This window comes from Oncorhynchus mykiss, chromosome 16 (assembly GCF_057628025.1).
Source record: "Oncorhynchus mykiss isolate SJ-2025 chromosome 16, ASM5762802v1, whole genome shotgun sequence".
Taxonomy (NCBI): domain Eukaryota; kingdom Metazoa; phylum Chordata; class Actinopteri; order Salmoniformes; family Salmonidae; genus Oncorhynchus; species Oncorhynchus mykiss.
Genome location: NC_143037.1, coordinates 2,408,437 through 2,432,550, shown reverse-complemented (window position 1 = coordinate 2,432,550; position 24,114 = coordinate 2,408,437). Strand labels below are relative to the sequence as shown.

General features: G+C 46.2%; 1 protein-coding gene across 3 annotated transcripts in view; it reads right to left on the bottom strand.

The window, feature by feature from the left end:
• The window catches only part of LOC110535007 (striatin), an 85,754-nt gene that overhangs the window by 14,969 nt on the left and 46,671 nt on the right, over positions 1-24,114 (bottom strand). For 2 of the 3 annotated variants that reach the window (XM_036945954.2, XM_090201747.1), the window contains exons 5-6: positions 1,938-2,114; positions 1,050-1,176 (exon numbers count right to left, since the gene is read on the bottom strand). In XM_036945954.2, coding sequence (XP_036801849.2) covers positions 1,050-1,176; positions 1,938-2,114 — 304 coding nt within the window. Of the gene's footprint in view, positions 1-1,049; positions 1,177-1,937; positions 2,115-4,427; positions 4,494-24,114 lie in introns of those variants that run through there. The other variant, XM_090201748.1, reaches the window with a different exon arrangement.

The following is a 24,114-nucleotide window of genomic DNA, read 5'->3' as shown; positions in this document are numbered from 1 at the left end:
GTGTGTATAGCGTGTGTGTGTGTGTATAGCGTGTGTGTGTGTGTATAGCGTGTGTGTGTGTGTGTATAGCGTGTGTGTGTGTGTGTATAGCGTGTGTGTGTGTGTGTGTATAGCGTGTGTGTGTGTGTGTGTATAGCGTGTGTGTGTGTATAGCGTGCGTGCATAGCGTGTGTGTGTGTATAGCGTGTGTGTATAGCGTGCGTGTATAGCGTGCGTGTGTGTGTATAGCGTGCGTATAGCGTGTGTATGTGTGTGTGTGTGTATAGCGTGCGTGTGTGTGTGTGTGTGTGTGTGTGTGTGTGTGTGTATAGCGTGTGTGTGTGTATAGCGTGCGTGCATAGTGTGTGTGTGTGTGTATAGCGTGTGTGTATAGCGTGCGTGTATAGCGTGCGTGTGTGTGTATAGCGTGTGTGTGTGTATAGCGTGTGTGTATAGCGTGTGTGTGTGTGTATAGCGAGTGTGTATAGCGTGCGTGTATAGCGTGCGTATAGCGTGTGTGTGTGTATAGCGTGCGTGTATAGCGTGCGTGTATAGCGTGCGTGTATAGCGTGCGTGTATAGCGTGTGTGTGTGTGTATAGCGTGTGTGTGTGTATAGCGTGTGTGTATAGCGTGTGTGTGTGTGTATAGCGAGTGTGTGTGTGTGTGTATAGCGTGTGTGCGTGTGTGTATAGCGTGTGTGTATAGCGTGTGTAGTGCGTGTGTATAGCGTGTGTATAGCGTGTGTGTGTGTGTATAGCGTGTGTGTGTGTGTATAGCGTGTGTGTGTGTGTGTATAGCGTGTGTGTGTGTGTGTATAGCGTGTGTGTGTATAGCGTGTGTGTGTGTGTGTGTATAGCGTGTGTGTGTGTATAGCGTGCGTGCATAGCGTGTGTGTGTGTATAGCGTGTGTGTATAGCGTGCGTGTATAGCGTGCGTGTGTGTGTATAGCGTGCGTATAGCGTGTGTATGTGTGTGTGTGTGTATAGCGTGCGTGTGTGTGTGTGTGTGTGTGTGTGTGTATAGCGTGTGTGTGTGTGTGTGTATATAGTGTGTAGCGCGTGAGCCTTACGGTCCCCGTAGGTCCTGTCTGTTCCATGACAGTCCGATCCAACCCTGCACCATCTTCATCATCGTCTTCATCACAGTAGAACCTGAAGGTGTCCGGCACAACACTGGACTCAGACACCCCAGTCTTCCTACACACACACACACACACACACAGACAGAGGGATTGGACATCATGCCTGTTCCACTACACTGCAGTAGCATATTTGGGACAGTATTAGCAGCATTATGGAAGAGTCTGTTCAGGCCATTTGTTAACGGACTCAGGAGAAACATTTACATCTATTTCCTGTGTTCCGAATGTCAACAGGCCCGAGCTAGCCTGCTAACCGCGAGCAGGCCCGAGCTAGCCTGCTAACCGCGAGCAGGCCCGAGCTAGCCTGCTAACCGCGAGCAGGCCCGAGCTAGCCTGCTAACCGCGAGCAGGCCGGAGCTAGCCTGCTAACCGCGAGCAGGCCGGAGCTAGCCTGATAACCGCGAGCAGGCCGGAGCTAGCCTGATAACCGCGAGCAGGCCGGAGCTAGCCTGATAACCGCGAGCAGGCCGGAGCTAGCCTGATAACCGCGAGCAGGCCGGAGCTAGCCTGATAACCGCGAGCAGGCCGGAGCTAGCATGATAACCGCGAGCAGGCCGGAGCTAGCAGGCCGGAGCTAGCCTGATAACCGCGAGCAGGCCCGAGCTAGCCTGCTAACCGCGAGCAGGCCGGAGCTAGCATGATAACCGCGAGCAGGCCGGAGCTAGCAGGCCAGAGCTAGCCTGATCCACCATCCTGATCGGTTTCACTAGGTCATAGAAATAGAATTACTAGAAAGGACATTCACATTAATGTTCTGAGGTGTTTTTGCCTTCAAGTAATTATATCACAGTGTTGAGTGCAGTCCTGTATACCCACCCTCCCTCAGTGTCGGTGCCTTTAGGTACGGTGTCTGTCCCGTTGACCAGAGGGCTCTCTGGCCCGGTCCTCTCCCCGGGTCGACCCCCACCGGCTCCAGCCATAGCCAGCAGGGTTTGCACCCTCTGAGCCTTCACATCCAGGATGGTGTCGGTGTAACCCACCTCCTGAAGATACCTGGACACAGGGGGGGGGGGGGGCTGTCAGGAGAATTGCTGCGGAACAAATCAACGACAAGACAAGCCTATCGCTTCACACAACAAATTGCTGAGTCTACCATTTAAACAAAAACAAAAAATCACAGGCGTGATGTTACATCAGGGCAATATGTAAACTGATCAAAAAGGGAGGAGCTCAGATACGACCTACGGTCTGTCATGGTGCAGTATGGGTAGTAATAACGATCGGTACTGTCAAAGGGATCCTCGTCATAATGATGTTTTTAAAAAAATGTTATTTTACCAGGTAAGTTGACTGAGAACACGTTCTCATTTACAGCAACTACCTGGGGAATAGTTACAGGGGAGAGGAAGGGGATGAATGAGCCAATTGTAAACTGGGGATTATTAGGTGACCATGATGGTTTGAGGGCCCGATTGGGAAATTAGCCAGGACACTGGGGTTAACACCCCTACTCTTACGATAAGTGCCATGGGATCTTTAGTGACCACAGAGAATCAGGACACCTTTTTAACGTCCCACCCGAAAGACAGCACCCTACACAGGGCAGAGTCCCCAATCACTGCCCTGGGGCATTTTTTATATTTTTTAGACCAGATGAAAGAGTGCCTCCTACTGGCCCTCCAACACCACTTCCAGCAGCATCTGATCTCCCATCCAGGGACCAACCAGGACAGACCCTGCTTAGGTTAGAGGAAAACCCGCAGTGGGATGCAGGGTGGTATGTTGCTGGTGGTGGTGTATGGGTAGTAGCAGTAATGACCAGTACTGTCCAGGAGAGGGAGCTGTTGCCCATGTCACTGTTCACAGAGCAGTTTGGAAGAGCAAGTCCAGCCTGTCAGAGGAGCTGATGACCTTGTTTCCAGGGTTAGTGGTATGGTATAGTAACTCACTGTCAGAGGAGCTGATGACCTTGTTTCCAGGGTTAGTGGTATGGTATAGTAACTCACTGTCTGAGGAGCTGATGACCTTGTTTCCAGGGTTAGTGGTATGGTATAGTAACTCACTGTCAGAGGAGCTGATGACCTTGTTTCCAGGGTTAGTGGTAGTGGTATGGTATAGTAACTCACTGTCTGAGGAGCTGATGACCTTGTTTCCAGGGTTAGTGGTATGGTATAGTAACTCACTGTCTGAGGAGCTGATGACCTTGTTTCCAGGGTTAGTGGTATGGTATAGTAACTCACTGTCTGAGGAGCTGATGACCTTGTTTCCAGGGTTAGTGGTATGGTATATTAACTCACTGTCTGAGGAGCTGATGACCTTGTTTCCAGGGTTAGTGGTATAGTAACCCACTGTCTGAGGAGCTGATAACCTTGTTTCCAGGGTTAGTGGTATGGTATGGTATAGTAACTCACTGTCTGAGGAGCTGATGACCTTGTTTCCAGGGTTAGTGGTATGGTATAGTAACTCACTGTCTGAGGAGCTGATGACCTTGTTTCCAGGTTAGTGGTAGTGGTATAGTAACTCACTGTCTGAGGAGCTGATGACCTTGTTTCCAGGGTTAGTGGTATGGTATGGTATAGTAACTCACTGTCTGAGGAGCTGATGACCTTGTTTCCAGGGTTAGTGGTAGTGGTATAGTAACTCACTGTCTGAGGAGCTGATGACCTTGTTTCCAGGGTTAGTGGTAGTGGTATGGTATAGTAACTCACTGTCTGAGGAGCTGATGACCTTGTTTCCAGGGTTAGTGGTAGTGGTATAGTAACTCACTGTCTGAGGAGCTGATGACCTTGTTTCCAGGGTTAGTGGTATGGTATAGTAACTCACTGTCTGAGGAGCTGATGACCTTGTTTCCAGGGTTAGTGGTAGTGGTATGGTATAGTAACTCACTGTCTGAGGAGCTGATGACCTTGTTTCCAGGGTTAGTGGTAGTGGTATATTAACTCACTGTCTGAGGAGCTGATGACCTTGTTTCCAGGGTTAGTGGTATGGTATAGTAACTCACTGTCTGAGGAGCTGATGACCTTGTTTCCAGGGTTAGTGGTAGTGGTATGGTATAGTAACTCACTGTCTGAGGAGCTGATGACCTTGTTTCCAGGGTTAGTGGTAGTGGTATGGTATATTAACTCACTGTCTGAGGAGCTGATGACCTTGTTTCCAGGGTTAGTGGTAGTGGTATATTAACTCACTGTCTGAGGAGCTGATGACCTTGTTTCCAGGGTTAGTGGTATGGTATAGTAACTCACTGTCTGAGGAGCTGATGACCTTGTTTCCAGGGTTAGTGGTATGGTATGGTATAGTAACTCACTGTCTGAGGAGCTGATGACCTTGTTTCCAGGGTTAGTGGTATGGTATGGTATAGTAACTCACTGTCTGAGGAGCTGACGACCTTGTTTCCAGGGTTAGTGGTAGTGGTATGGTATAGTAACTCACAGTCTGAGGAGCTGATGACCTTGTCTCCAGGGTTAGTGGTATGGTATAGTAACTCACTGTCTGAGGAGCTGATGACCTTGTTTCCAGGGTTAGTGGTAGTGGTATAGTAACTCACTGTCTGAGGAGCTGATGACCTTGTTTCCAGGGTTAGTGGTATGGTATAGTAACTCACTGTCTGAGGAGCTGATGACCTTGTTTCCAGGGTTAGTGGTATGGTATAGTAACTCACTGTCTGAGGAGCTGACGACCTTGTTTCCAGGGTTAGTGGTAGTGGTATGGTATATTAACTCACTGTCTGAGGAGCTGATGACCTTGTTTCCAGGGTTAGTGGTAGTGGTATGGTATAGTAACTCACTGTCTGAGGAGCTGACGACCTTGTTTCCAGGGTTAGTGGTAGTGGTATGGTATAGTAACTCACTGTCTGAGGAGCTGACGACCTTGTTTCCAGGGTTAGTGGTAGTGGTATGGTATAGTAACTCACTGTCTGAGGAGCTGACGACCTTGTTTCCAGGGTTAGTGGTAGTGGTATATTAACTCACTGTCTGAGGAGCTGATGACCTTGTTTCCAGGGTTAGTGGTATGGTATAGTAACTCACTGTCTGAGGAGCTGATGACCTTGTTTCCAGGGTTAGTGGTATGGTATGGTATAGTAACTCACTGAGGAGCTGATGACCTTGTTTCCAGGGTTAGTGGTAGTGGTATGGTATATTAACTCACTGTCTGAGGAGCTGATGACCTTGTTTCCAGGGTTAGTGGTATGGTATAGTAACTCACTGTCTGAGGAGCTGATGACCTTGTTTCCAGGGTTAGTGGTATGGTATAGTAACTCACTGTCTGAGGAGCTGATGACCTTGTTTCCAGGGTTAGTGGTAGTGGTATGGTATAGTAACTCACTGTCTGAGGAGCTGATGACCTTGTTTCCAGGGTTAGTGGTAGTGGTATGGTATATTAACTCACTGAGGAGCTGATGACCTTGTTTCCAGGGTTAGTGGTAGTGGTATGGTATAGTAACTCACTGTCTGAGGAGCTGATGACCTTGTTTCCAGGGTTAGTGGTATGGTATATTAACTCACTGTCTGAGGAGCTGATGTCCTTGTTTCCAGGGTTAGTGGTATGGTATGGTATATTAACTCACTGAGGAGCTGATGACCTTGTTTCCAGGGTTAGTGGTAGTGGTATGGTATATTAACTCACTGAGGAGCTGATGACCTTGTTTCCAGGGTTAGTGGTATGGTATATTAACTCACTGTCAGAGGAGCTGATGACCTTGTTTCCAGGGTTAGTGGTAGTGGTATATTAACTCACTGTCTGAGGAGCTGATGACCTTGTTTCCAGGGTTAGTGGTAGTGGTATGGTATATTAACTCACTGTCTGAGGAGCTGATGACCTTGTTTCCAGGGTTAGTGGTATAGTAAGTAACTCACTGTCTGAGGAGCTGATGACCTTGTTTCCAGGGTTAGTGGTAGTGGTATTTTATAGTAACTCACTGTCTGAGGAGCTGATGACCTTGTTTCCAGGGTTAGTGGTAGTGGTATGGTAACTAACTGTCTGAGGAGCTGATGACCTTGTTTCCAGGGTTAGTGGTAGTGGTATTTTATAGTAACTCACTGTCTGAGGAGCTGATGACCTTGTTTCCAGGGTTAGTGGTATGGTATGGTATATTAACTCACTGTCTGAGGAGCTGATGACCTTGTTTCCAGGGTTAGTGGTAGTGGTATAGTAACTCACTGAGGAGCTGATGACCTTGTTTCCAGGGTTAGTGGTAGTGGTATGGTAACTCACTGTCTGAGGAGCTGATGACCTTGTTTCCAGGGTTAGTGGTAGTGGTAGTGGTATGGTAACTCACTGAGGAGCTGATGACCTTGTTTCCAGGGTTAGTGGTAGTGGTATGGTATAGTAACTCACTGAGGAGCTGATGACCTTGTTTCCAGGGTTAGTGGTATGGTATATTAACTCACTGAGGAGCTGATGTCCTTGTTTCCAGGGTTAGTGGTATGGTATATTAACTCACTGAGGAGCTGATGACCTTGTTTCCAGGGTTAGTGGTAGTGGTAGTGGTATATTAACTCACTGAGGAGCTGATGACCTTGTTTCCAGGGTTAGTGGTATGGTATATTAACTCACTGAGGAGCTGATGACCTTGTTTCCAGGGTTAGTGGTATGGTATAGTAACTCACTGAGGAGCTGATGTCCTTGTTTCCAGGGTTAGTGGTATGGTATATTAACTCACTGAGGAGCTGATGACCTTGTTTCCAGGGTTAGTGGTAGTGGTATGGTATATTAACTCACTGTCTGAGGAGCTGATGACCTTGTTTCCAGGGTTAGTGGTAGTGGTATGGTATAGTAACTCACTGTCTGAGGAGCTGATGACCTTGTTTCCAGGGTTAGTGGTATGGTATGGTAACTCACTGTCTGAGGAGCTGATGACCTTGTTTCCAGGGTTAGTGGTAGTGGTATGGTATAGTAACTCACTGTCTGAGGAGCTGATGACCTTGTTTCCAGGGTTAGTGGTATGGTATAGTAACTCACTGTCTGAGGAGCTGATGACCTTGTTTCCAGGGTTAGTGGTAGTGGTATGGTATAGTAACTCACTGAGGAGCTGATGACCTTGTTTCCAGGGTTAGTGGTAGTGGTATGGTATAGTAACTCACTGTCTGAGGAGCTGATGACCTTGTTTCCAGGGTTAGTGGTAGTGGTATAGTATAGTAACTCACTGTCTGAGGAGCTGATGACCTTGTTTCCAGGGTTAGTGGTAGTGGTATAGTAAGTAACTAACTGTCTGAGGAGCTGATGACCTTGTTTCCAGGGTTAGTGGTAGTGGTATAGTAAGTAACTAACTGTCTGAGGAGCTGATGACCTTGTTTCCAGGGTTAGTGGTAGTGGTATAGTAAGTAACTAACTGTCTGAGGAGCTGATGACCTTGTTTCCAGGGTTAGTGGTAGTGGTATGGTATGGTAACTCACTGAGGAGCTGATGACCTTGTTTCCAGGGTTAGTGGTAGTGGTATGGTATAGTAACTCACTGTCTGAGGAGCTGATGACCTTGTTTCCAGGGTTAGTGGTAGTGGTATAGTAACTCACTGTCTGAGGAGCTGATGACCTTGTTTCCAGGGTTAGTGGTAGTGGTATAGTAACTCACTGTCTGAGGAGCTGATGACCTTGTTTCCAGGGTTAGTGGTAGTGGTATGGTATATTAACTCACTGTCTGAGGAGCTGATGACCTTGTTTCCAGGGTTAGTGGTAGTGGTATAGTAAGTAACTCACTGTCTGAGGAGCTGATGACCTTGTTTCCAGGGTTAGTGGTAGTGGTATGGTATAGTAACTCACTGTCTGAGGAGCTGATGACCTTGTTTCCAGGGTTAGTGGTAGTGGTATATTAACTCACTGAGGAGCTGATAACCTTGTTTCCAGGGTTAGTGGTAGTGGTATGGTATATTAACTCACTGTCAGAGGAGCTGATGACCTTGTTTCCAGGGTTAGTGGTAGTGGTATGGTATATTAACTCACTGTCAGAGGAGCTGATGACCTTGTTTCCAGGGTTAGTGGTAGTGGTATGGTATAGTAACTCACTGTCTGAGGAGCTGATGACCTTGTTTCCAGGGTTAGTGGTAGTGGTATGGTATATTAACTCACTGAGGAGCTGATGACCTTGTTTCCAGGGTTAGTGGTAGTGGTATGGTATGTTAACTCACTGTCAGAGGAGCTGATGACCTTGTTTCCAGGGTTAGTGGTAGTGGTATAGTAACTCACTGTCTGAGGAGCTGATGACCTTGTTTCCAGGGTTAGTGGTAGTGGTATAGTAACTCACTGTCTGAGGAGCTGATGACCTTGTTTCCAGGGTTAGTGGTAGTGGTATGGTAACTCACTGTCTGAGGAGCTGATGACCTTGTTTCCAGGGTTAGTGGTAGTGGTATAGTAACTCACTGTCTGAGGAGCTGATGACCTTGTTTCCAGGGTTAGTGGTAGTGGTATGGTAACTCACTGTCAGAGGAGCTGATGACCTTGTTTCCAGGGTTAGTGGTAGTGGTATAGTAACTCACTGTCTGAGGAGCTGATGACCTTGTTTCCAGGGTTAGTGGTAGTGGTATAGTAACTCACTGTCTGAGGAGCTGATGACCTTGTTTCCAGGGTTAGTGGTATGGTATGGTATATTAACTCACTGTCAGAGGAGCTGATGACCTTGTTTCCAGGGTTAGTGGTAGTGGTATATTAACTCACTGTCTGAGGAGCTGATGTCCTTGTTTCCAGGGTTAGTGGTATGGTATAGTAACTCACAGTCTGAGGAGCTGATGACCTTGTTTCCAGGGTTAGTGGTAGTGGTATAGTAACTCACTGTCTGAGGAGCTGATGTCCTTGTTTCCAGGGTTAGTGGTAGTGGTATGGTATAGTGACTCACTGTCTGAGGAGCTGATGACCTTGTTTCCAGGGTTAGTGGTAGTGGTATGGTATAGTAACTCACTGTCTGAGGAGCTGATGACCTTGTTTCCAGGGTTAGTGGTATGGTATAGTAACTCACTGTCTGAGGAGCTGATGACCTTGTTTCCAGGGTTAGTGGTAGTGGTATAGTAAGTAACTCACTGTCTGAGGAGCTGATGACCTTGTTTCCAGGGTTAGTGGTATGGTATAGTAACTCACTGTCTGAGGAGCTGATGACCTTGTTTCCAGGGTTAGTGGTAGTGGTATAGTAACTCACTGAGGAGCTGATGTCCTTGTTTCCAGGGTTAGTGGTAGTGGTATGGTATAGTAACTCACTGTCTGAGGAGCTGATGACCTTGTTTCCAGGGTTAGTGGTATGGTATAGTAACTCACTGTCTGAGGAGCTGATGACCTTGTTTCCAGGGTTAGTGGTATGGTATAGTAACTCACTGTCTGAGGAGCTGATGACCTTGTTTCCAGGGTTAGTGGTAGTGGTATGGTATAGTAACTCACTGTCTGAGGAGCTGATGACCTTGTTTCCAGGGTTAGTGGTAGTGGTATGGTATAGTAACTCACTGTCTGAGGAGCTGATGACCTTGTTTCCAGGGTTAGTGGTATGGTATAGTAACTCACTGTCTGAGGAGCTGATGACCTTGTTTCCAGGGTTAGTGGTAGTGGTATGGTATAGTAACTCACTGTCTGAGGAGCTGATGACCTTGTTTCCAGGGTTAGTGGTAGTGGTATGGTATAGTAACTCACTGTCTGAGGAGCTGATGACCTTGTTTCCAGGGTTAGTGGTAGTGGTATGGTATAGTAACTCACTGTCTGAGGAGCTGATGACCTTGTTTCCAGGGTTAGTGGTAGTGGTATGGTATAGTAACTCACTGTCTGAGGACCTGATGACCTTGTTTCCAGGGTTAGTGGTAGTGGTATAGTAACTCACTGAGGAGCTGATGTCCTTGTTTCCAGGGTTAGTGGTAGTGGTATGGTATAGTAACTCACTGTCTGAGGAGCTGATGACCTTGTTTCCAGGGTTAGTGGTAGTGGTATGGTATAGTAACTCACTGTCTGAGGAGCTGATGTCCTTGTTTCCAGGGTTAGTGGTATGGTATAGTAACTCACTGTCTGAGGACCTGATGACCTTGTTTCCAGGGTTAGTGGTATGGTATATTAACTCACTGTCTGAGGAGCTGATGACCTTGTTTCCAGGGTTAGTGGTATGGTATAGTAACTCACTGTCTGAGGAGCTGATGACCTTGTTTCCAGGGTTAGTGGTAGTGGTATGGTATATTAACTCACTGTCTGAGGAGCTGATGACCTTGTTTCCAGGGTTAGTGGTATGGTATAGTAACTCACTGTCTGAGGAGCTGATGGCCTTGTTTCCAGGGTTAGTGGTATGGTATAGTAACTCACTGTCTGAGGAGCTGATGACCTTGTTTCCAGGGTTAGTGGTATGGTATGGTAACTCACTGTCTGAGGAGCTGATGACCTTGTTTCCAGGGTTAGTGGTATGGTATAGTAACTCACTGTCTGAGGAGCTGATGACCTTGTTTCCAGGGTTAGTGGTAGTGGTAGTGGTATAGTAACTCACTGTCTGAGGAGCTGATGACCTTGTTTCCAGGGTTAGTGGTATGGTATAGTAACTCACTGTCTGAGGAGCTGATGACCTTGTTTCCAGGGTTAGTGGTATGGTATAGTAACTCACTGTCTGAGGAGCTGATGACCTTGTTTCCAGGGTTAGTGGTAGTGGTATGGTAACTCACTGTCTGAGGAGCTGATGACCTTGTTTCCAGGGTTAGTGGTAGTGGTATGGTAACTCACTGAGGAGCTGATGACCTTGTTTCCAGGGTTAGTGGTAGTGGTATGGTATAGTAACTCACTGAGGAGCTGATGACCTTGTTTCCAGGGTTAGTGGTAGTGGTATGGTATATTAACTCACTGTCAGAGGAGCTGATGACCTTGTTTCCAGGGTTAGTGGTATGGTATAGTAACTCACTGTCTGAGGAGCTGATGACCTTGTTTCCAGGGTTAGTGGTATGGTATAGTAACTCACTGTCTGAGGAGCTGATGACCTTGTTTCCAGGGTTAGTGGTAGTGGTATGGTATAGTAACTCACTGTCTGAGGAGATGATGACCTTGTTTCCAGGGTTAGTGGTATGGTATAGTAACTCACTGAGGAGCTGATGACCTTGTTTCCAGGGTTAGTGGTATGGTATATTAACTCACTGTCTGAGGAGCTGATGACCTTGTTTCCAGGGTTAGTGGTAGTGGTATAGTAACTCACTGTCTGAGGAGCTGATGACCTTGTTTCCAGGGTTAGTGGTAGTGGTAGTGGTATAGTAACTCACTGTCTGAGGAGCTGATGACCTTGTTTCCAGGGTTAGTGGTATGGTATGGTAACTCACTGTCTGAGGAGCTGATGACCTTGTTTCCAGGGTTAGTGGTAGTGGTATGGTATAGTGACTCACTGTCTGAGGAGCTGATGACCTTGTTTCCAGGGTTAGTGGTAGTGGTATGGTATAGTGACTCACTGTCTGAGGAGCTGATGACCTTGTTTCCAGGGTTAGTGGTATGGTATATTAACTCACTGTCTGAGGAGCTGATGACCTTGTTTCCAGGGTTAGTGGTAGTGGTAGTGGTATAGTAACTCACTGTCTGAGGAGCTGATGACCTTGTTTCCAGGGTTAGTGGTATGGTATATTAACTCACTGTCTGAGGAGCTGATGACCTTGTTTCCAGGGTTAGTGGTAGTGGTAGTGGTATAGTAACTCACTGTCTGAGGAGCTGATGACCTTGTTTCCAGGGTTAGTGGTAGTGGTATAGTAACTCACTGTCTGAGGAGCTGATGACCTTGTTTCCAGGGTTAGTGGTATGGTATAGTAACTCACTGTCTGAGGAGCTGATGACCTTGTTTCCAGGGTTAGTGGTATGGTATAGTAACTCACTGTCTGAGGAGCTGATGACCTTGTTTCCAGGGTTAGTGGTAGTGGTATGGTATAGTAACTAACTGTCTGAGGAGCTGATGACCTTGTTTCCAGGGTTAGTGGTAGTGGTATGGTATAGTAACTCACTGTCTGAGGAGCTGATGACCTTGTTTCCAGGGTTAGTGGTAGTGGTATGGTAACTAACTGTCTGAGGAGCTGATGACCTTGTTTCCAGGGTTAGTGGTAGTGGTATGGTAACTAACTGTCTGAGGAGCTGATTACCTTGTTTCCAGGGTTAGTGGTATGGTATAGTAACTCACTGTCTGAGGAGCTGATGGCCTTGTTTCCAGGGTTAGTGGTAGTGGTATGGTATAGTAACTCACTGTCTGAGGAGCTGATGACCTTGTTTCCAGGGTTAGTGGTAGTGGTATGGTATATTAACTCACTGTCTGAGGAGCTGATGACCTTGTTTCCAGGGTTAGTGGTAGTGGTATGGTATATTAACTCACTGTCTGAGGAGCTGATGACCTTGTTTCCAGGGTTAGTGGTAGTGGTATGGTATAGTAACTCACTGTCTGAGGAGCTGACGACCTTGTTTCCAGGGTTAGTGGTAGTGGTATGGTATAGTAACTCACTGTCTGAGGAGCTGATGACCTTGTTTCCAGGGTTAGTGGTAGTGGTATGGTAACTAACTGTCTGAGGAGCTGATGACCTTGTTTCCAGGGTTAGTGGTATGGTATAGTAACTCACTGTCTGAGGAGCTGATGGCCTTGTTTCCAGGGTTAGTGGTAGTGGTATAGTAACTCACTGTCTGAGGAGCTGATGACCTTGTTTCCAGGGTTAGTGGTAGTGGTATGGTATATTAACTCACTGTCTGAGGAGCTGATGACCTTGTTTCCAGGGTTAGTGGTAGTGGTATAGTAACTCACTGTCTGAGGAGCTGATGACCTTGTTTCCAGGGTTAGTGGTAGTGGTATGGTATGGTAACTAACTGTCTGAGGAGCTGATGACCTTGTTTCCAGGGTTAGTGGTAGTGGTATAGTAAGTAACTCACTGTCTGAGGAGCTGATGACCTTGTTTCCAGGGTTAGTGGTATGGTATGGTAACTCACTGTCTGAGGAGCTGATGACCTTGTTTCCAGGGTTAGTGGTATGGTATGGTAACTCACTGTCTGAGGAGATGATGACCTTGTTTCCAGGGTTAGTGGTATGGTATATTAACTCACTGTCTGAGGAGCTGATGTCCTTGTTTCCAGGTTAGTGGTAGTGGTATGGTATATTAACTCACTGAGGAGCTGATGACCTTGTTTCCAGGGTTAGTGGTAGTGGTATAGTAAGTAACTCACTGTCTGAGGAGCTGATGACCTTGTTTCCAGGGTTAGTGGTATGGTATATTAACTCACTGAGGAGCTGATGACCTTGTTTCCAGGGTTAGTGGTAGTGGTATGGTATGGTAACTCACTGAGGAGCTGATGACCTTGTTTCCAGGGTTAGTGGTAGTGGTATGGTATAGTAACTCACTGTCTGAGGAGCTGATGACCTTGTTTCCAGGGTTAGTGGTAGTGGTATAGTAACTCACTGAGGAGCTGATGACCTTGTTTCCAGGGTAAGTGGTAGTGGTATGGTATATTAACTCACTGAGGAGCTGATGACCTTGTTTCCAGGGTTAGTGGTATGGTATAGTAACTCACTGTCTGAGGAGCTGATGACCTTGTTTCCAGGGTTAGTGGTAGTGGTATAGTAAGTAACTCACTGTCTGAGGAGCTGATGACCTTGTTTCCAGGGTTAGTGGTAGTGGTATGGTATAGTAACTCACTGTCTGAGGAGCTGATGACCTTGTTTCCAGGGTTAGTGGTAGTGGTATTTTATAGTAACTCACTGTCTGAGGAGCTGATGACCTTGTCTCCAGGGTTAGTGGTATTTTATAGTAACTCACTGTCTGAGGAGCTGATGTCCTTGTTTCCAGGGTTAGTGGTATGGTATGGTATGGTAACTCACTGTCTGAGGAGCTGATGACCTTGTTTCCAGGGTTAGTGGTAGTGGTATAGTAACTCACTGTCTGAGGAGCTGATGACCTTGTTTCCAGGGTTAGTGGTAGTGGTATAGTAACTCACTGTCTGAGGAGCTGATGACCTTGTTTCCAGGGTTAGTGGTATGGTATGGTATGGTAACTCACTGTCTGAGGAGCTGATGACCTTGTTTCCAGGGTTAGTGGTAGTGGTATGGTAACTAACTGTCTGAGGAGCTGATGACCTTGTTTCCAGGGTTAGTGGTATGGTATATTAACTCACTGAGGAGCTGATGATCTTGTTTCCAGGGTTAGTGGTAGTGGTATGGTATATTAGCTCACTGTCTGAGGAGCTGATGACCTTGTTTCCAGGGTTAGTGGTAGTGGTATGGTATATTAACTCACTGAGGAGCTGATGACCTTGTTTCCAGGGTTAGTGGTAGTGGTATGGTATAGTAACTCACTGTCTGAGGAGCTGATGACCTTGTTTCCAGGGTTAGTGGTAGTGGTATAGTAACTCACTGTCTGAGGAGATGATGACCTTGTTTCCAGGGTTAGTGGTAGTGGTATGGTATATTAACTCACTGAGGAGCTGATGACCTTGTTTCCAGGGTTAGTGGTATGGTATATTAACTCACTGAGGAGCTGATGACCTTGTTTCCAGGGTTAGTGGTAGTGGTATGGTATATTAACTCACTGTCTGAGGAGCTGATGTCCTTGTTTCCAGGGTTAGTGGTAGGGGTATGGTATAGTAACTCTCTGTCTGAGGAGCTGATGACCTTGTTTCCAGGGTTAGTGGTATGGTATATTAACTCACTGAGGAGCTGATGACCTTGTTTCCAGGGTTAGTGGTAGGGGTATGGTATGGTAACTCACTGAGGAGCTGATGACCTTGTTTCCAGGGTTAGTGGTAGTGGTATGGTATAGTAACTCACCGTCTGAGGAGCTGATGACCTTGTTTCCAGGGTTAGTGGTAGTGGTATAGTAACTCACTGAGGAGCTGATGACCTTGTTTCCAGGGTTAGTGGTAGTGGTATGGTATAGTAACTCACTGTCTGAGGAGCTGATGACCTTGTTTCCAGGGTTAGTGGTATGGTATAGTAACTCACTGTCTGAGGAGCTGATGACCTTGTTTCCAGGGTTAGTGGTAGTGGTATGGTAACTCACTGAGGAGCTGATGACCTTGTTTCCAGGGTTAGTGGTAGTGGTATAGTAAGTAACTCACTGTCTAAGGAGCTGATGACCTTGTTTCCAGGGTTAGTGGTAGTGGTATGGTATAGTAACTCACTGTCTGAGGAGCTGATGACCTTGTTTCCAGGGTTAGTGGTAGTGGTATAGTAAGTAACTCACTGTCTGAGGAGCTGATGACCTTGTTTCCAGGGTTAGTGGTAGTGGTATGGTATATTAACTCACTGAGGAGCTGATGACCTTGTTTCCAGGGTTAGTGGTAGTGGTATAGTATAGTAACTCACTGTCTGAGGAGCTGACGACCTTGTTTCCAGGGTTAGTGGTAGTGGTATAGTAAGTAACTCACTGTCTAAGGAGCTGATGACCTTGTTTCCAGGGTTAGTGGTAGTGGTATGGTATAGTAACTCACTGTCTGAGGAGCTGATGACCTTGTTTCCAGGGTTAGTGGTAGTGGTATGGTATAGTAACTCACTGTCTGAGGAGCTGATGTCAATGTTTCCAGGTTAGTGGTAGTGTTATGGTATAGTAACTCACTGTCTGAGGAGCTGATGGCCTTGTTTCCAGGGTTAGTGGTATAGTAAGTAACTCACTGTCTGAGGAGCTGATGACCTTGTTTCCAGGGTTAGTGGTAGTGGTATTTTATAGTAACTCACTGTCTGAGGAGCTGATGACCTTGTTTCCAGGTTAGTGGTAGTGGTATTTTATAGTAACTCACTGTCTGAGGAGCTGATGGCCTTGTTTCCAGGGTTAGTGGTAGTGGTATAGTAAGTAACTCACTGTCTGAGGAGCTGATGTCCTTGTTTCCAGGGTTAGTGGTAGTGGTATGGTATATTAACTCACTGTCTGAGGAGCTGATGACCTTGTTTCCAGGGTTAGTGGTATGGTATAGTAAGTAACTCACTGTCTGAGGAGCTGATGACCTTGTCTCCAGGGTTAGTGGTATGGTATGGTAACTCACTGTCTGAGGAGCTGATGACCGTGTTTCCAGGGTTAGTGGTAGTGGTATGGTATGGTAACTCACTGTCTGAGGAGCTGATGTCCTTGTTTCCAGGGTTAGTGGTAGTGGTATGGTATATTAACTCACTGAGGAGCTGATGACCTTGTATCCAGGGTTAGTGGTAGTCGTATTTTATAGTAACTCACTGTCTGAGGAGCTGATGACCTTGTTTCCAGGGTTAGTGGTAGTCGTATTTTATAGTAACTCACTGTCTGAGGAGCTGATGACCTTGTTTCCAGGGTTAGTGGTAGTGGTATGGTATATTAACTCACTGAGGAGCTGATGACCTTGTTTCCAGGGTTAGTGGTAGTGGTATGGTATAGTAACTCACTGTCTGAGGAGCTGATGACCTTGTTTCCAGGGTTAGTGGTAGTGGTATGGTAACTCACTGTCTGAGGAGCTGATGACCTTGTTTCCAGGGTTAGTGGTATGGTATGGTAACTCACTGTCTGAGGAGCTGATGACCTTGTTTCCAGGGTTAGTGGTAGTGGTATAGTAAGTAACTCACTGTCTGAGGAGCTGATGACCTTGTTTCCAGGGTTAGTGGTAGTGGTATTTTATAGTAACTCACTGTCTGAGGAGCTGATGACCTTGTTTCCAGGGTTAGTGGTAGTGGTATGGTATATTAACTCACTGTCTGAGGAGCTGATGTCCTTGTTTCCAGGGTTAGTGGTAGTGGTAGTGGTATAGTAACTCACTGAGGAGCTGATGACCTTGTTTCCAGGGTTAGTGGTAGTGGTATGGTATATTAACTCACTGAGGAGCTGATGACCTTGTTTCCAGGGTTAGTGGTAGTGGTATGGTATAGTAACTCACTGTCTGAGGAGCTGATGACCTTGTTTCCAGGGTTAGTGGTAGTGGTATGGTATAGTAACTCACTGTCTGAGGAGCTGATGACCTTGTTTCCAGGGTTAGTGGTAGTGGTATGGTATAGTAACTCACTGTCTGAGGAGCTGATGTCAATGTTTCCAGGTTAGTGGTAGTGTTATGGTATAGTAACTCACTGTCTGAGGAGCTGATGGCCTTGTTTCCAGGGTTAGTGGTATAGTAAGTAACTCACTGTCTGAGGAGCTGATGACCTTGTTTCCAGGGTTAGTGGTAGTGGTATTTTATAGTAACTCACTGTCTGAGGAGCTGATGACCTTGTTTCCAGGTTAGTGGTAGTGGTATTTTATAGTAACTCACTGTCTGAGGAGCTGATGGCCTTGTTTCCAGGGTTAGTGGTAGTGGTATAGTAAGTAACTCACTGTCTGAGGAGCTGATGTCCTTGTTTCCAGGGTTAGTGGTAGTGGTATGGTATATTAACTCACTGTCTGAGGAGCTGATGACCTTGTTTCCAGGGTTAGTGGTAGTGGTATAGTAACTCACTGTCTGAGGAGCTGATGACCTTGTTTCCAGGGTTAGTGGTAGTGGTATGGTATATTAACTCACTGTCTGAGGAGCTGATGACCTTGTTTCCAGGGTTAGTGGTAGTGGTATAGTAACTCACTGTCTGAGGAGCTGATGACCTTGTTTCCAGGGTTAGTGGTAGTGGTATGGTATGGTAACTAACTGTCTGAGGAGCTGATGACCTTGTTTCCAGGGTTAGTGGTAGTGGTATAGTAAGTAACTCACTGTCTGAGGAGCTGATGACCTTGTTTCCAGGGTTAGTGGTATGGTATGGTAACTCACTGTCTGAGGAGCTGATGACCTTGTTTCCAGGGTTAGTGGTATGGTATGGTAACTCACTGTCTGAGGAGATGATGACCTTGTTTCCAGGGTTAGTGGTATGGTATATTAACTCACTGTCTGAGGAGCTGATGTCCTTGTTTCCAGGTTAGTGGTAGTGGTATGGTATAGTAACTCACTGTCTGAGGAGCTGATGACCTTGTTTCCAGGGTTAGTGGTATGGTATATTAACTCACTGAGGAGCTGATGACCTTGTTTCCAGGGTTAGTGGTAGTGGTATGGTATATTAACTCACTGAGGAGCTGATGACCTTGTTTCCAGGGTTAGTGGTAGTGGTATGGTATGGTAACTCACTGAGGAGCTGATGACCTTGTTTCCAGGGTTAGTGGTAGTGGTATGGTATAGTAACTCACTGTCTGAGGAGCTGATGACCTTGTTTCCAGGGTTAGTGGTAGTGGTATAGTAACTCACTGAGGAGCTGATGACCTTGTTTCCAGGGTAAGTGGTAGTGGTATGGTATATTAACTCACTGAGGAGCTGATGACCTTGTTTCCAGGGTTAGTGGTATGGTATAGTAACTCACTGTCTGAGGAGCTGATGACCTTGTTTCCAGGGTTAGTGGTAGTGGTATGGTATAGTAACTCACTGTCTGAGGAGCTGATGACCTTGTTTCCAGGGTTAGTGGTAGTGGTATAGTAAGTAACTCACTGTCTGAGGAGCTGATGACCTTGTTTCCAGGGTTAGTGGTAGTGGTATTTTATAGTAACTCACTGTCTGAGGAGCTGATGACCTTGTCTCCAGGGTTAGTGGTATTTTATAGTAACTCACTGTCTGAGGAGCTGATGTCCTTGTTTCCAGGGTTAGTGGTATGGTATGGTATGGTAACTCACTGTCTGAGGAGCTGATGACCTTGTTTCCAGGGTTAGTGGTAGTGGTATAGTAACTCACTGTCTGAGGAGCTGATGACCTTGTTTCCAGGGTTAGTGGTAGTGGTATAGTAACTCACTGTCTGAGGAGCTGATGACCTTGTTTCCAGGGATAGTGGTATGGTATGGTATGGTAACTCACTGTCTGAGGAGCTGATGACCTTGTTTCCAGGGTTAGTGGTAGTGGTATGGTAACTAACTGTCTGAGGAGCTGATGACCTTGTTTCCAGGGTTAGTGGTATGGTATATTAACTCACTGAGGAGCTGATGATCTTGTTTCCAGGGTTAGTGGTAGTGGTATGGTATATTAGCTCACTGTCTGAGGAGCTGATGACCTTGTTTCCAGGGTTAGTGGTAGTGGTATGGTATATTAACTCACTGAGGAGCTGATGACCTTGTTTCCAGGGTTAGTGGTAGTGGTATGGTATAGTAACTCACTGTCTGAGGAGCTGATGACCTTGTTTCCAGGGTTAGTGGTAGTGGTATAGTAACTCACTGTCTGAGGAGATGATGACCTTGTTTCCAGGGTTAGTGGTAGTGGTATGGTATATTAACTCACTGAGGAGCTGATGACCTTGTTTCCAGGGTTAGTGGTAGTGGTAGTGGTATATTAACTCACTGAGGAGCTGATGACCTTGTTTCCAGGGTTAGTGGTATGGTATATTAACTCACTGAGGAGCTGATGACCTTGTTTCCAGGGTTAGTGGTAGTGGTATGGTATATTAACTCACTGTCTGAGGAGCTGATGTCCTTGTTTCCAGGGTTAGTGGTAGGGGTATGGTATAGTAACTCTCTGTCTGAGGAGCTGATGACCTTGTTTCCAGGGTTAGTGGTATGGTATATTAACTCACTGAGGAGCTGATGACCTTGTTTCCAGGGTTAGTGGTAGTGGTATGGTATAGTAACTCACCGTCTGAGGAGCTGATGACCTTGTTTCCAGGGTTAGTGGTAGTGGTATAGTAACTCACTGAGGAGCTGATGACCTTGTTTCCAGGGTTAGTGGTAGTGGTATGGTATAGTAACTCACTGTCTGAGGAGCTGATGACCTTGTTTCCAGGGTTAGTGGTATGGTATAGTAACTCACTGTCTGAGGAGCTGATGACCTTGTTTCCAGGGTTAGTGGTAGTGGTATGGTAACTCACTGAGGAGCTGATGACCTTGTTTCCAGGGTTAGTGGTAGTGGTATAGTAAGTAACTCACTGTCTAAGGAGCTGATGACCTTGTTTCCAGGGTTAGTGGTAGTGGTATGGTATAGTAACTCACTGTCTGAGGAGCTGATGACCTTGTTTCCAGGGTTAGTGGTAGTGGTATAGTAAGTAACTCACTGTCTGAGGAGCTGATGACCTTGTTTCCAGGGTTAGTGGTAGTGGTATGGTATATTAACTCACTGAGGAGCTGATGACCTTGTTTCCAGGGTTAGTGGTAGTGGTATAGTATAGTAACTCACTGTCTGAGGAGCTGACGACCTTGTTTCCAGGGTTAGTGGTAGTGGTATAGTAAGTAACTCACTGTCTAAGGAGCTGATGACCTTGTTTCCAGGGTTAGTGGTAGTGGTATGGTATAGTAACTCACTGTCTGAGGAGCTGATGACCTTGTTTCCAGGGTTAGTGGTAGTGGTATGGTATAGTAACTCACTGTCTGAGGAGCTGATGTCAATGTTTCCAGGTTAGTGGTAGTGTTATGGTATAGTAACTCACTGTCTGAGGAGCTGATGGCCTTGTTTCCAGGGTTAGTGGTATAGTAAGTAACTCACTGTCTGAGGAGCTGATGACCTTGTTTCCAGGGTTAGTGGTAGTGGTATTTTATAGTAACTCACTGTCTGAGGAGCTGATGACCTTGTTTCCAGGTTAGTGGTAGTGGTATTTTATAGTAACTCACTGTCTGAGGAGCTGATGGCCTTGTTTCCAGGGTTAGTGGTAGTGGTATAGTAAGTAACTCACTGTCTGAGGAGCTGATGTCCTTGTTTCCAGGGTTAGTGGTAGTGGTATGGTATATTAACTCACTGTCTGAGGAGCTGATGACCTTGTTTCCAGGGTTAGTGGTATGGTATAGTAAGTAACTCACTGTCTGAGGAGCTGATGACCTTGTCTCCAGGGTTAGTGGTATGGTATGGTAACTCACTGTCTGAGGAGCTGATGACCTTGTTTCCAGGGTTAGTGGTAGTGGTATGGTATATTAACTCACTGAGGAGCTGATGACCTTGTATCCAGGGTTAGTGGTAGTCGTATTTTATAGTAACTCACTGTCTGAGGAGCTGATGACCTTGTTTCCAGGGTTAGTGGTAGTCGTATTTTATAGTAACTCACTGTCTGAGGAGCTGATGACCTTGTTTCCAGGGTTAGTGGTAGTGGTATGGTATATTAACTCACTGAGGAGCTGATGACCTTGTTTCCAGGGTTAGTGGTAGTGGTATGGTATAGTAACTCACTGTCTGAGGAGCTGATGACCTTGTTTCCAGGGTTAGTGGTAGTGGTATGGTAACTCACTGTCTGAGGAGCTGATGACCTTGTTTCCAGGGTTAGTGGTATGGTATGGTAACTCACTGTCTGAGGAGCTGATGACCTTGTTTCCAGGGTTAGTGGTAGTGGTATAGTAAGTAACTCACTGTCTGAGGAGCTGATGACCTTGTTTCCAGGGTTAGTGGTAGTGGTATTTTATAGTAACTCACTGTCTGAGGAGCTGATGACCTTGTTTCCAGGGTTAGTGGTAGTGGTATGGTATATTAACTCACTGTCTGAGGAGCTGATGTCCTTGTTTCCAGGGTTAGTGGTAGTGGTAGTGGTATAGTAACTCACTGAGGAGCTGATGACCTTGTTTCCAGGGTTAGTGGTAGTGGTATGGTATATTAACTCACTGAGGAGCTGATGACCTTGTTTCCAGGGTTAGTGGTAGTGGTATGGTATATTAACTCACTGTCTGAGGAGCTGATGTCCTTGTTTCCAGGGTTAGTGGTAGTGGTAGTGGTATAGTAACTCACTGAGGAGCTGATGACCTTGTTTCCAGGGTTAGTGGTAGTGGTATGGTATATTAACTCACTGAGGAGCTGATGACCTTGTTTCCAGGGTTAGTGGTAGTGGTATGGTATAGTAACTCACTGTCTGAGGAGCTGATGACCTTGTTTCCAGGGTTAGTGGTAGTGGTATGGTATAGTAACTCACTGTCTGAGGAGCTGATGACCTTGTTTCCAGGGTTAGTGGTAGTGGTATGGTATAGTAACTCACTGTCTGAGGAGCTGATGTCAATGTTTCCAGGTTAGTGGTAGTGTTATGGTATAGTAACTCACTGTCTGAGGAGCTGATGGCCTTGTTTCCAGGGTTAGTGGTATAGTAAGTAACTCACTGTCTGAGGAGCTGATGACCTTGTTTCCAGGGTTAGTGGTAGTGGTATTTTATAGTAACTCACTGTCTGAGGAGCTGATGACCTTGTTTCCAGGTTAGTGGTAGTGGTATTTTATAGTAACTCACTGTCTGAGGAGCTGATGGCCTTGTTTCCAGGGTTAGTGGTAGTGGTATAGTAAGTAACTCACTGTCTGAGGAGCTGATGTCCTTGTTTCCAGGGTTAGTGGTAGTGGTATGGTATATTAACTCACTGTCTGAGGAGCTGATGACCTTGTTTCCAGGGTTAGTGGTATGGTATAGTAAGTAACTCACTGTCTGAGGAGCTGATGACCTTGTCTCCAGGGTTAGTGGTATGGTATGGTAACTCACTGTCTGAGGAGCTGATGACCGTGTTTCCAGGGTTAGTGGTAGTGGTATGGTATGGTAACTCACTGTCTGAGGAGCTGATGTCCTTGTTTCCAGGGTTAGTGGTAGTGGTATGGTATATTAACTCACTGAGGAGCTGATGACCTTGTATCCAGGGTTAGTGGTAGTCGTATTTTATAGTAACTCACTGTCTGAGGAGCTGATGACCTTGTTTCCAGGGTTAGTGGTAGTCGTATTTTATAGTAACTCACTGTCTGAGGAGCTGATGACCTTGTTTCCAGGGTTAGTGGTAGTGGTATGGTATATTAACTCACTGAGGAGCTGATGACCTTGTTTCCAGGGTTAGTGGTAGTGGTATGGTATAGTAACTCACTGTCTGAGGAGCTGATGACCTTGTTTCCAGGGTTAGTGGTAGTGGTATGGTAACTCACTGTCTGAGGAGCTGATGACCTTGTTTCCAGGGTTAGTGGTATGGTATGGTAACTCACTGTCTGAGGAGCTGATGACCTTGTTTCCAGGGTTAGTGGTAGTGGTATAGTAAGTAACTCACTGTCTGAGGAGCTGATGACCTTGTTTCCAGGGTTAGTGGTAGTGGTATTTTATAGTAACTCACTGTCTGAGGAGCTGATGACCTTGTTTCCAGGGTTAGTGGTAGTGGTATGGTATATTAACTCACTGTCTGAGGAGCTGATGTCCTTGTTTCCAGGGTTAGTGGTAGTGGTAGTGGTATAGTAACTCACTGAGGAGCTGATGACCTTGTTTCCAGGGTTAGTGGTAGTGGTATGGTATATTAACTCACTGAGGAGCTGATGACCTTGTTTCCAGGGTTAGTGGTAGTGGTATGGTATATTAACTCACTGAGGAGCTGATGACCTTGTTTCCAGGGTTAGTGGTAGTGGTAGTGGTATAGTAACTCACTGAGGAGCTGATGACCTTGTTTCCAGGGTTAGTGGTAGTGGTATGGTATATTAACTCACTGAGGAGCTGATGACCTTGTTTCCAGGGTTAGTGGTAGTGGTATGGTATAGTAACTCACTGTCTGAGGAGCTGATGACCTTGTTTCCAGGGTTAGTGGTAGTGGTATGGTAACTAACTGTCTGAGGAGCTGATGACCTTGTTTCCAGGGTTAGTGGTAGTGGTATGGTATAGTAACTCACTGTCTGAGGAGCTGATGACCTTGTTTCCAGGGTTAGTGGTAGTGGTATGGTAACTAACTGTCTGAGGAGCTGATGACCTTGTTTCCAGGGTTAGTGGTAGTGGTATAGTATAGTAACTCACTGTCTGAGGAGCTGATGACCTTGTTTCCAGGGTTAGTGGTAGTGGTATAGTAACTCACTGTCTGAGGAGCTGATGACCTTGTTTCCAGGGTTAGTGGTAGTGGTATGGTATATTAACTCACTGTCTGAGGAGCTGATGACCTTGTTTCCAGGGTTAGTGGTAGTGGTATAGTAACTCACTGTCTGAGGAGCTGATGACCTTGTTTCCAGGGTTAGTGGTAGTGGTATGGTATAGTAACTCACTGTCTGAGGAGCTGATGACCTTGTTTCCAGGGTTAGTGGTAGTGGTATATTAACTCACTGTCTGAGGAGCTGATGACCTTGTTTCCAGGGTTAGTGGTATGGTATAGTAAGTAACTCACTGTCTGAGGAGCTGATGACCTTGTCTCCAGGGTTAGTGGTATGGTATGGTAACTCACTGTCTGAGGAGCTGATGACCGTGTTTCCAGGGTTAGTGGTAGTGGTATGGTATGGTAACTCACTGTCTGAGGAGCTGATGTCCTTGTTTCCAGGGTTAG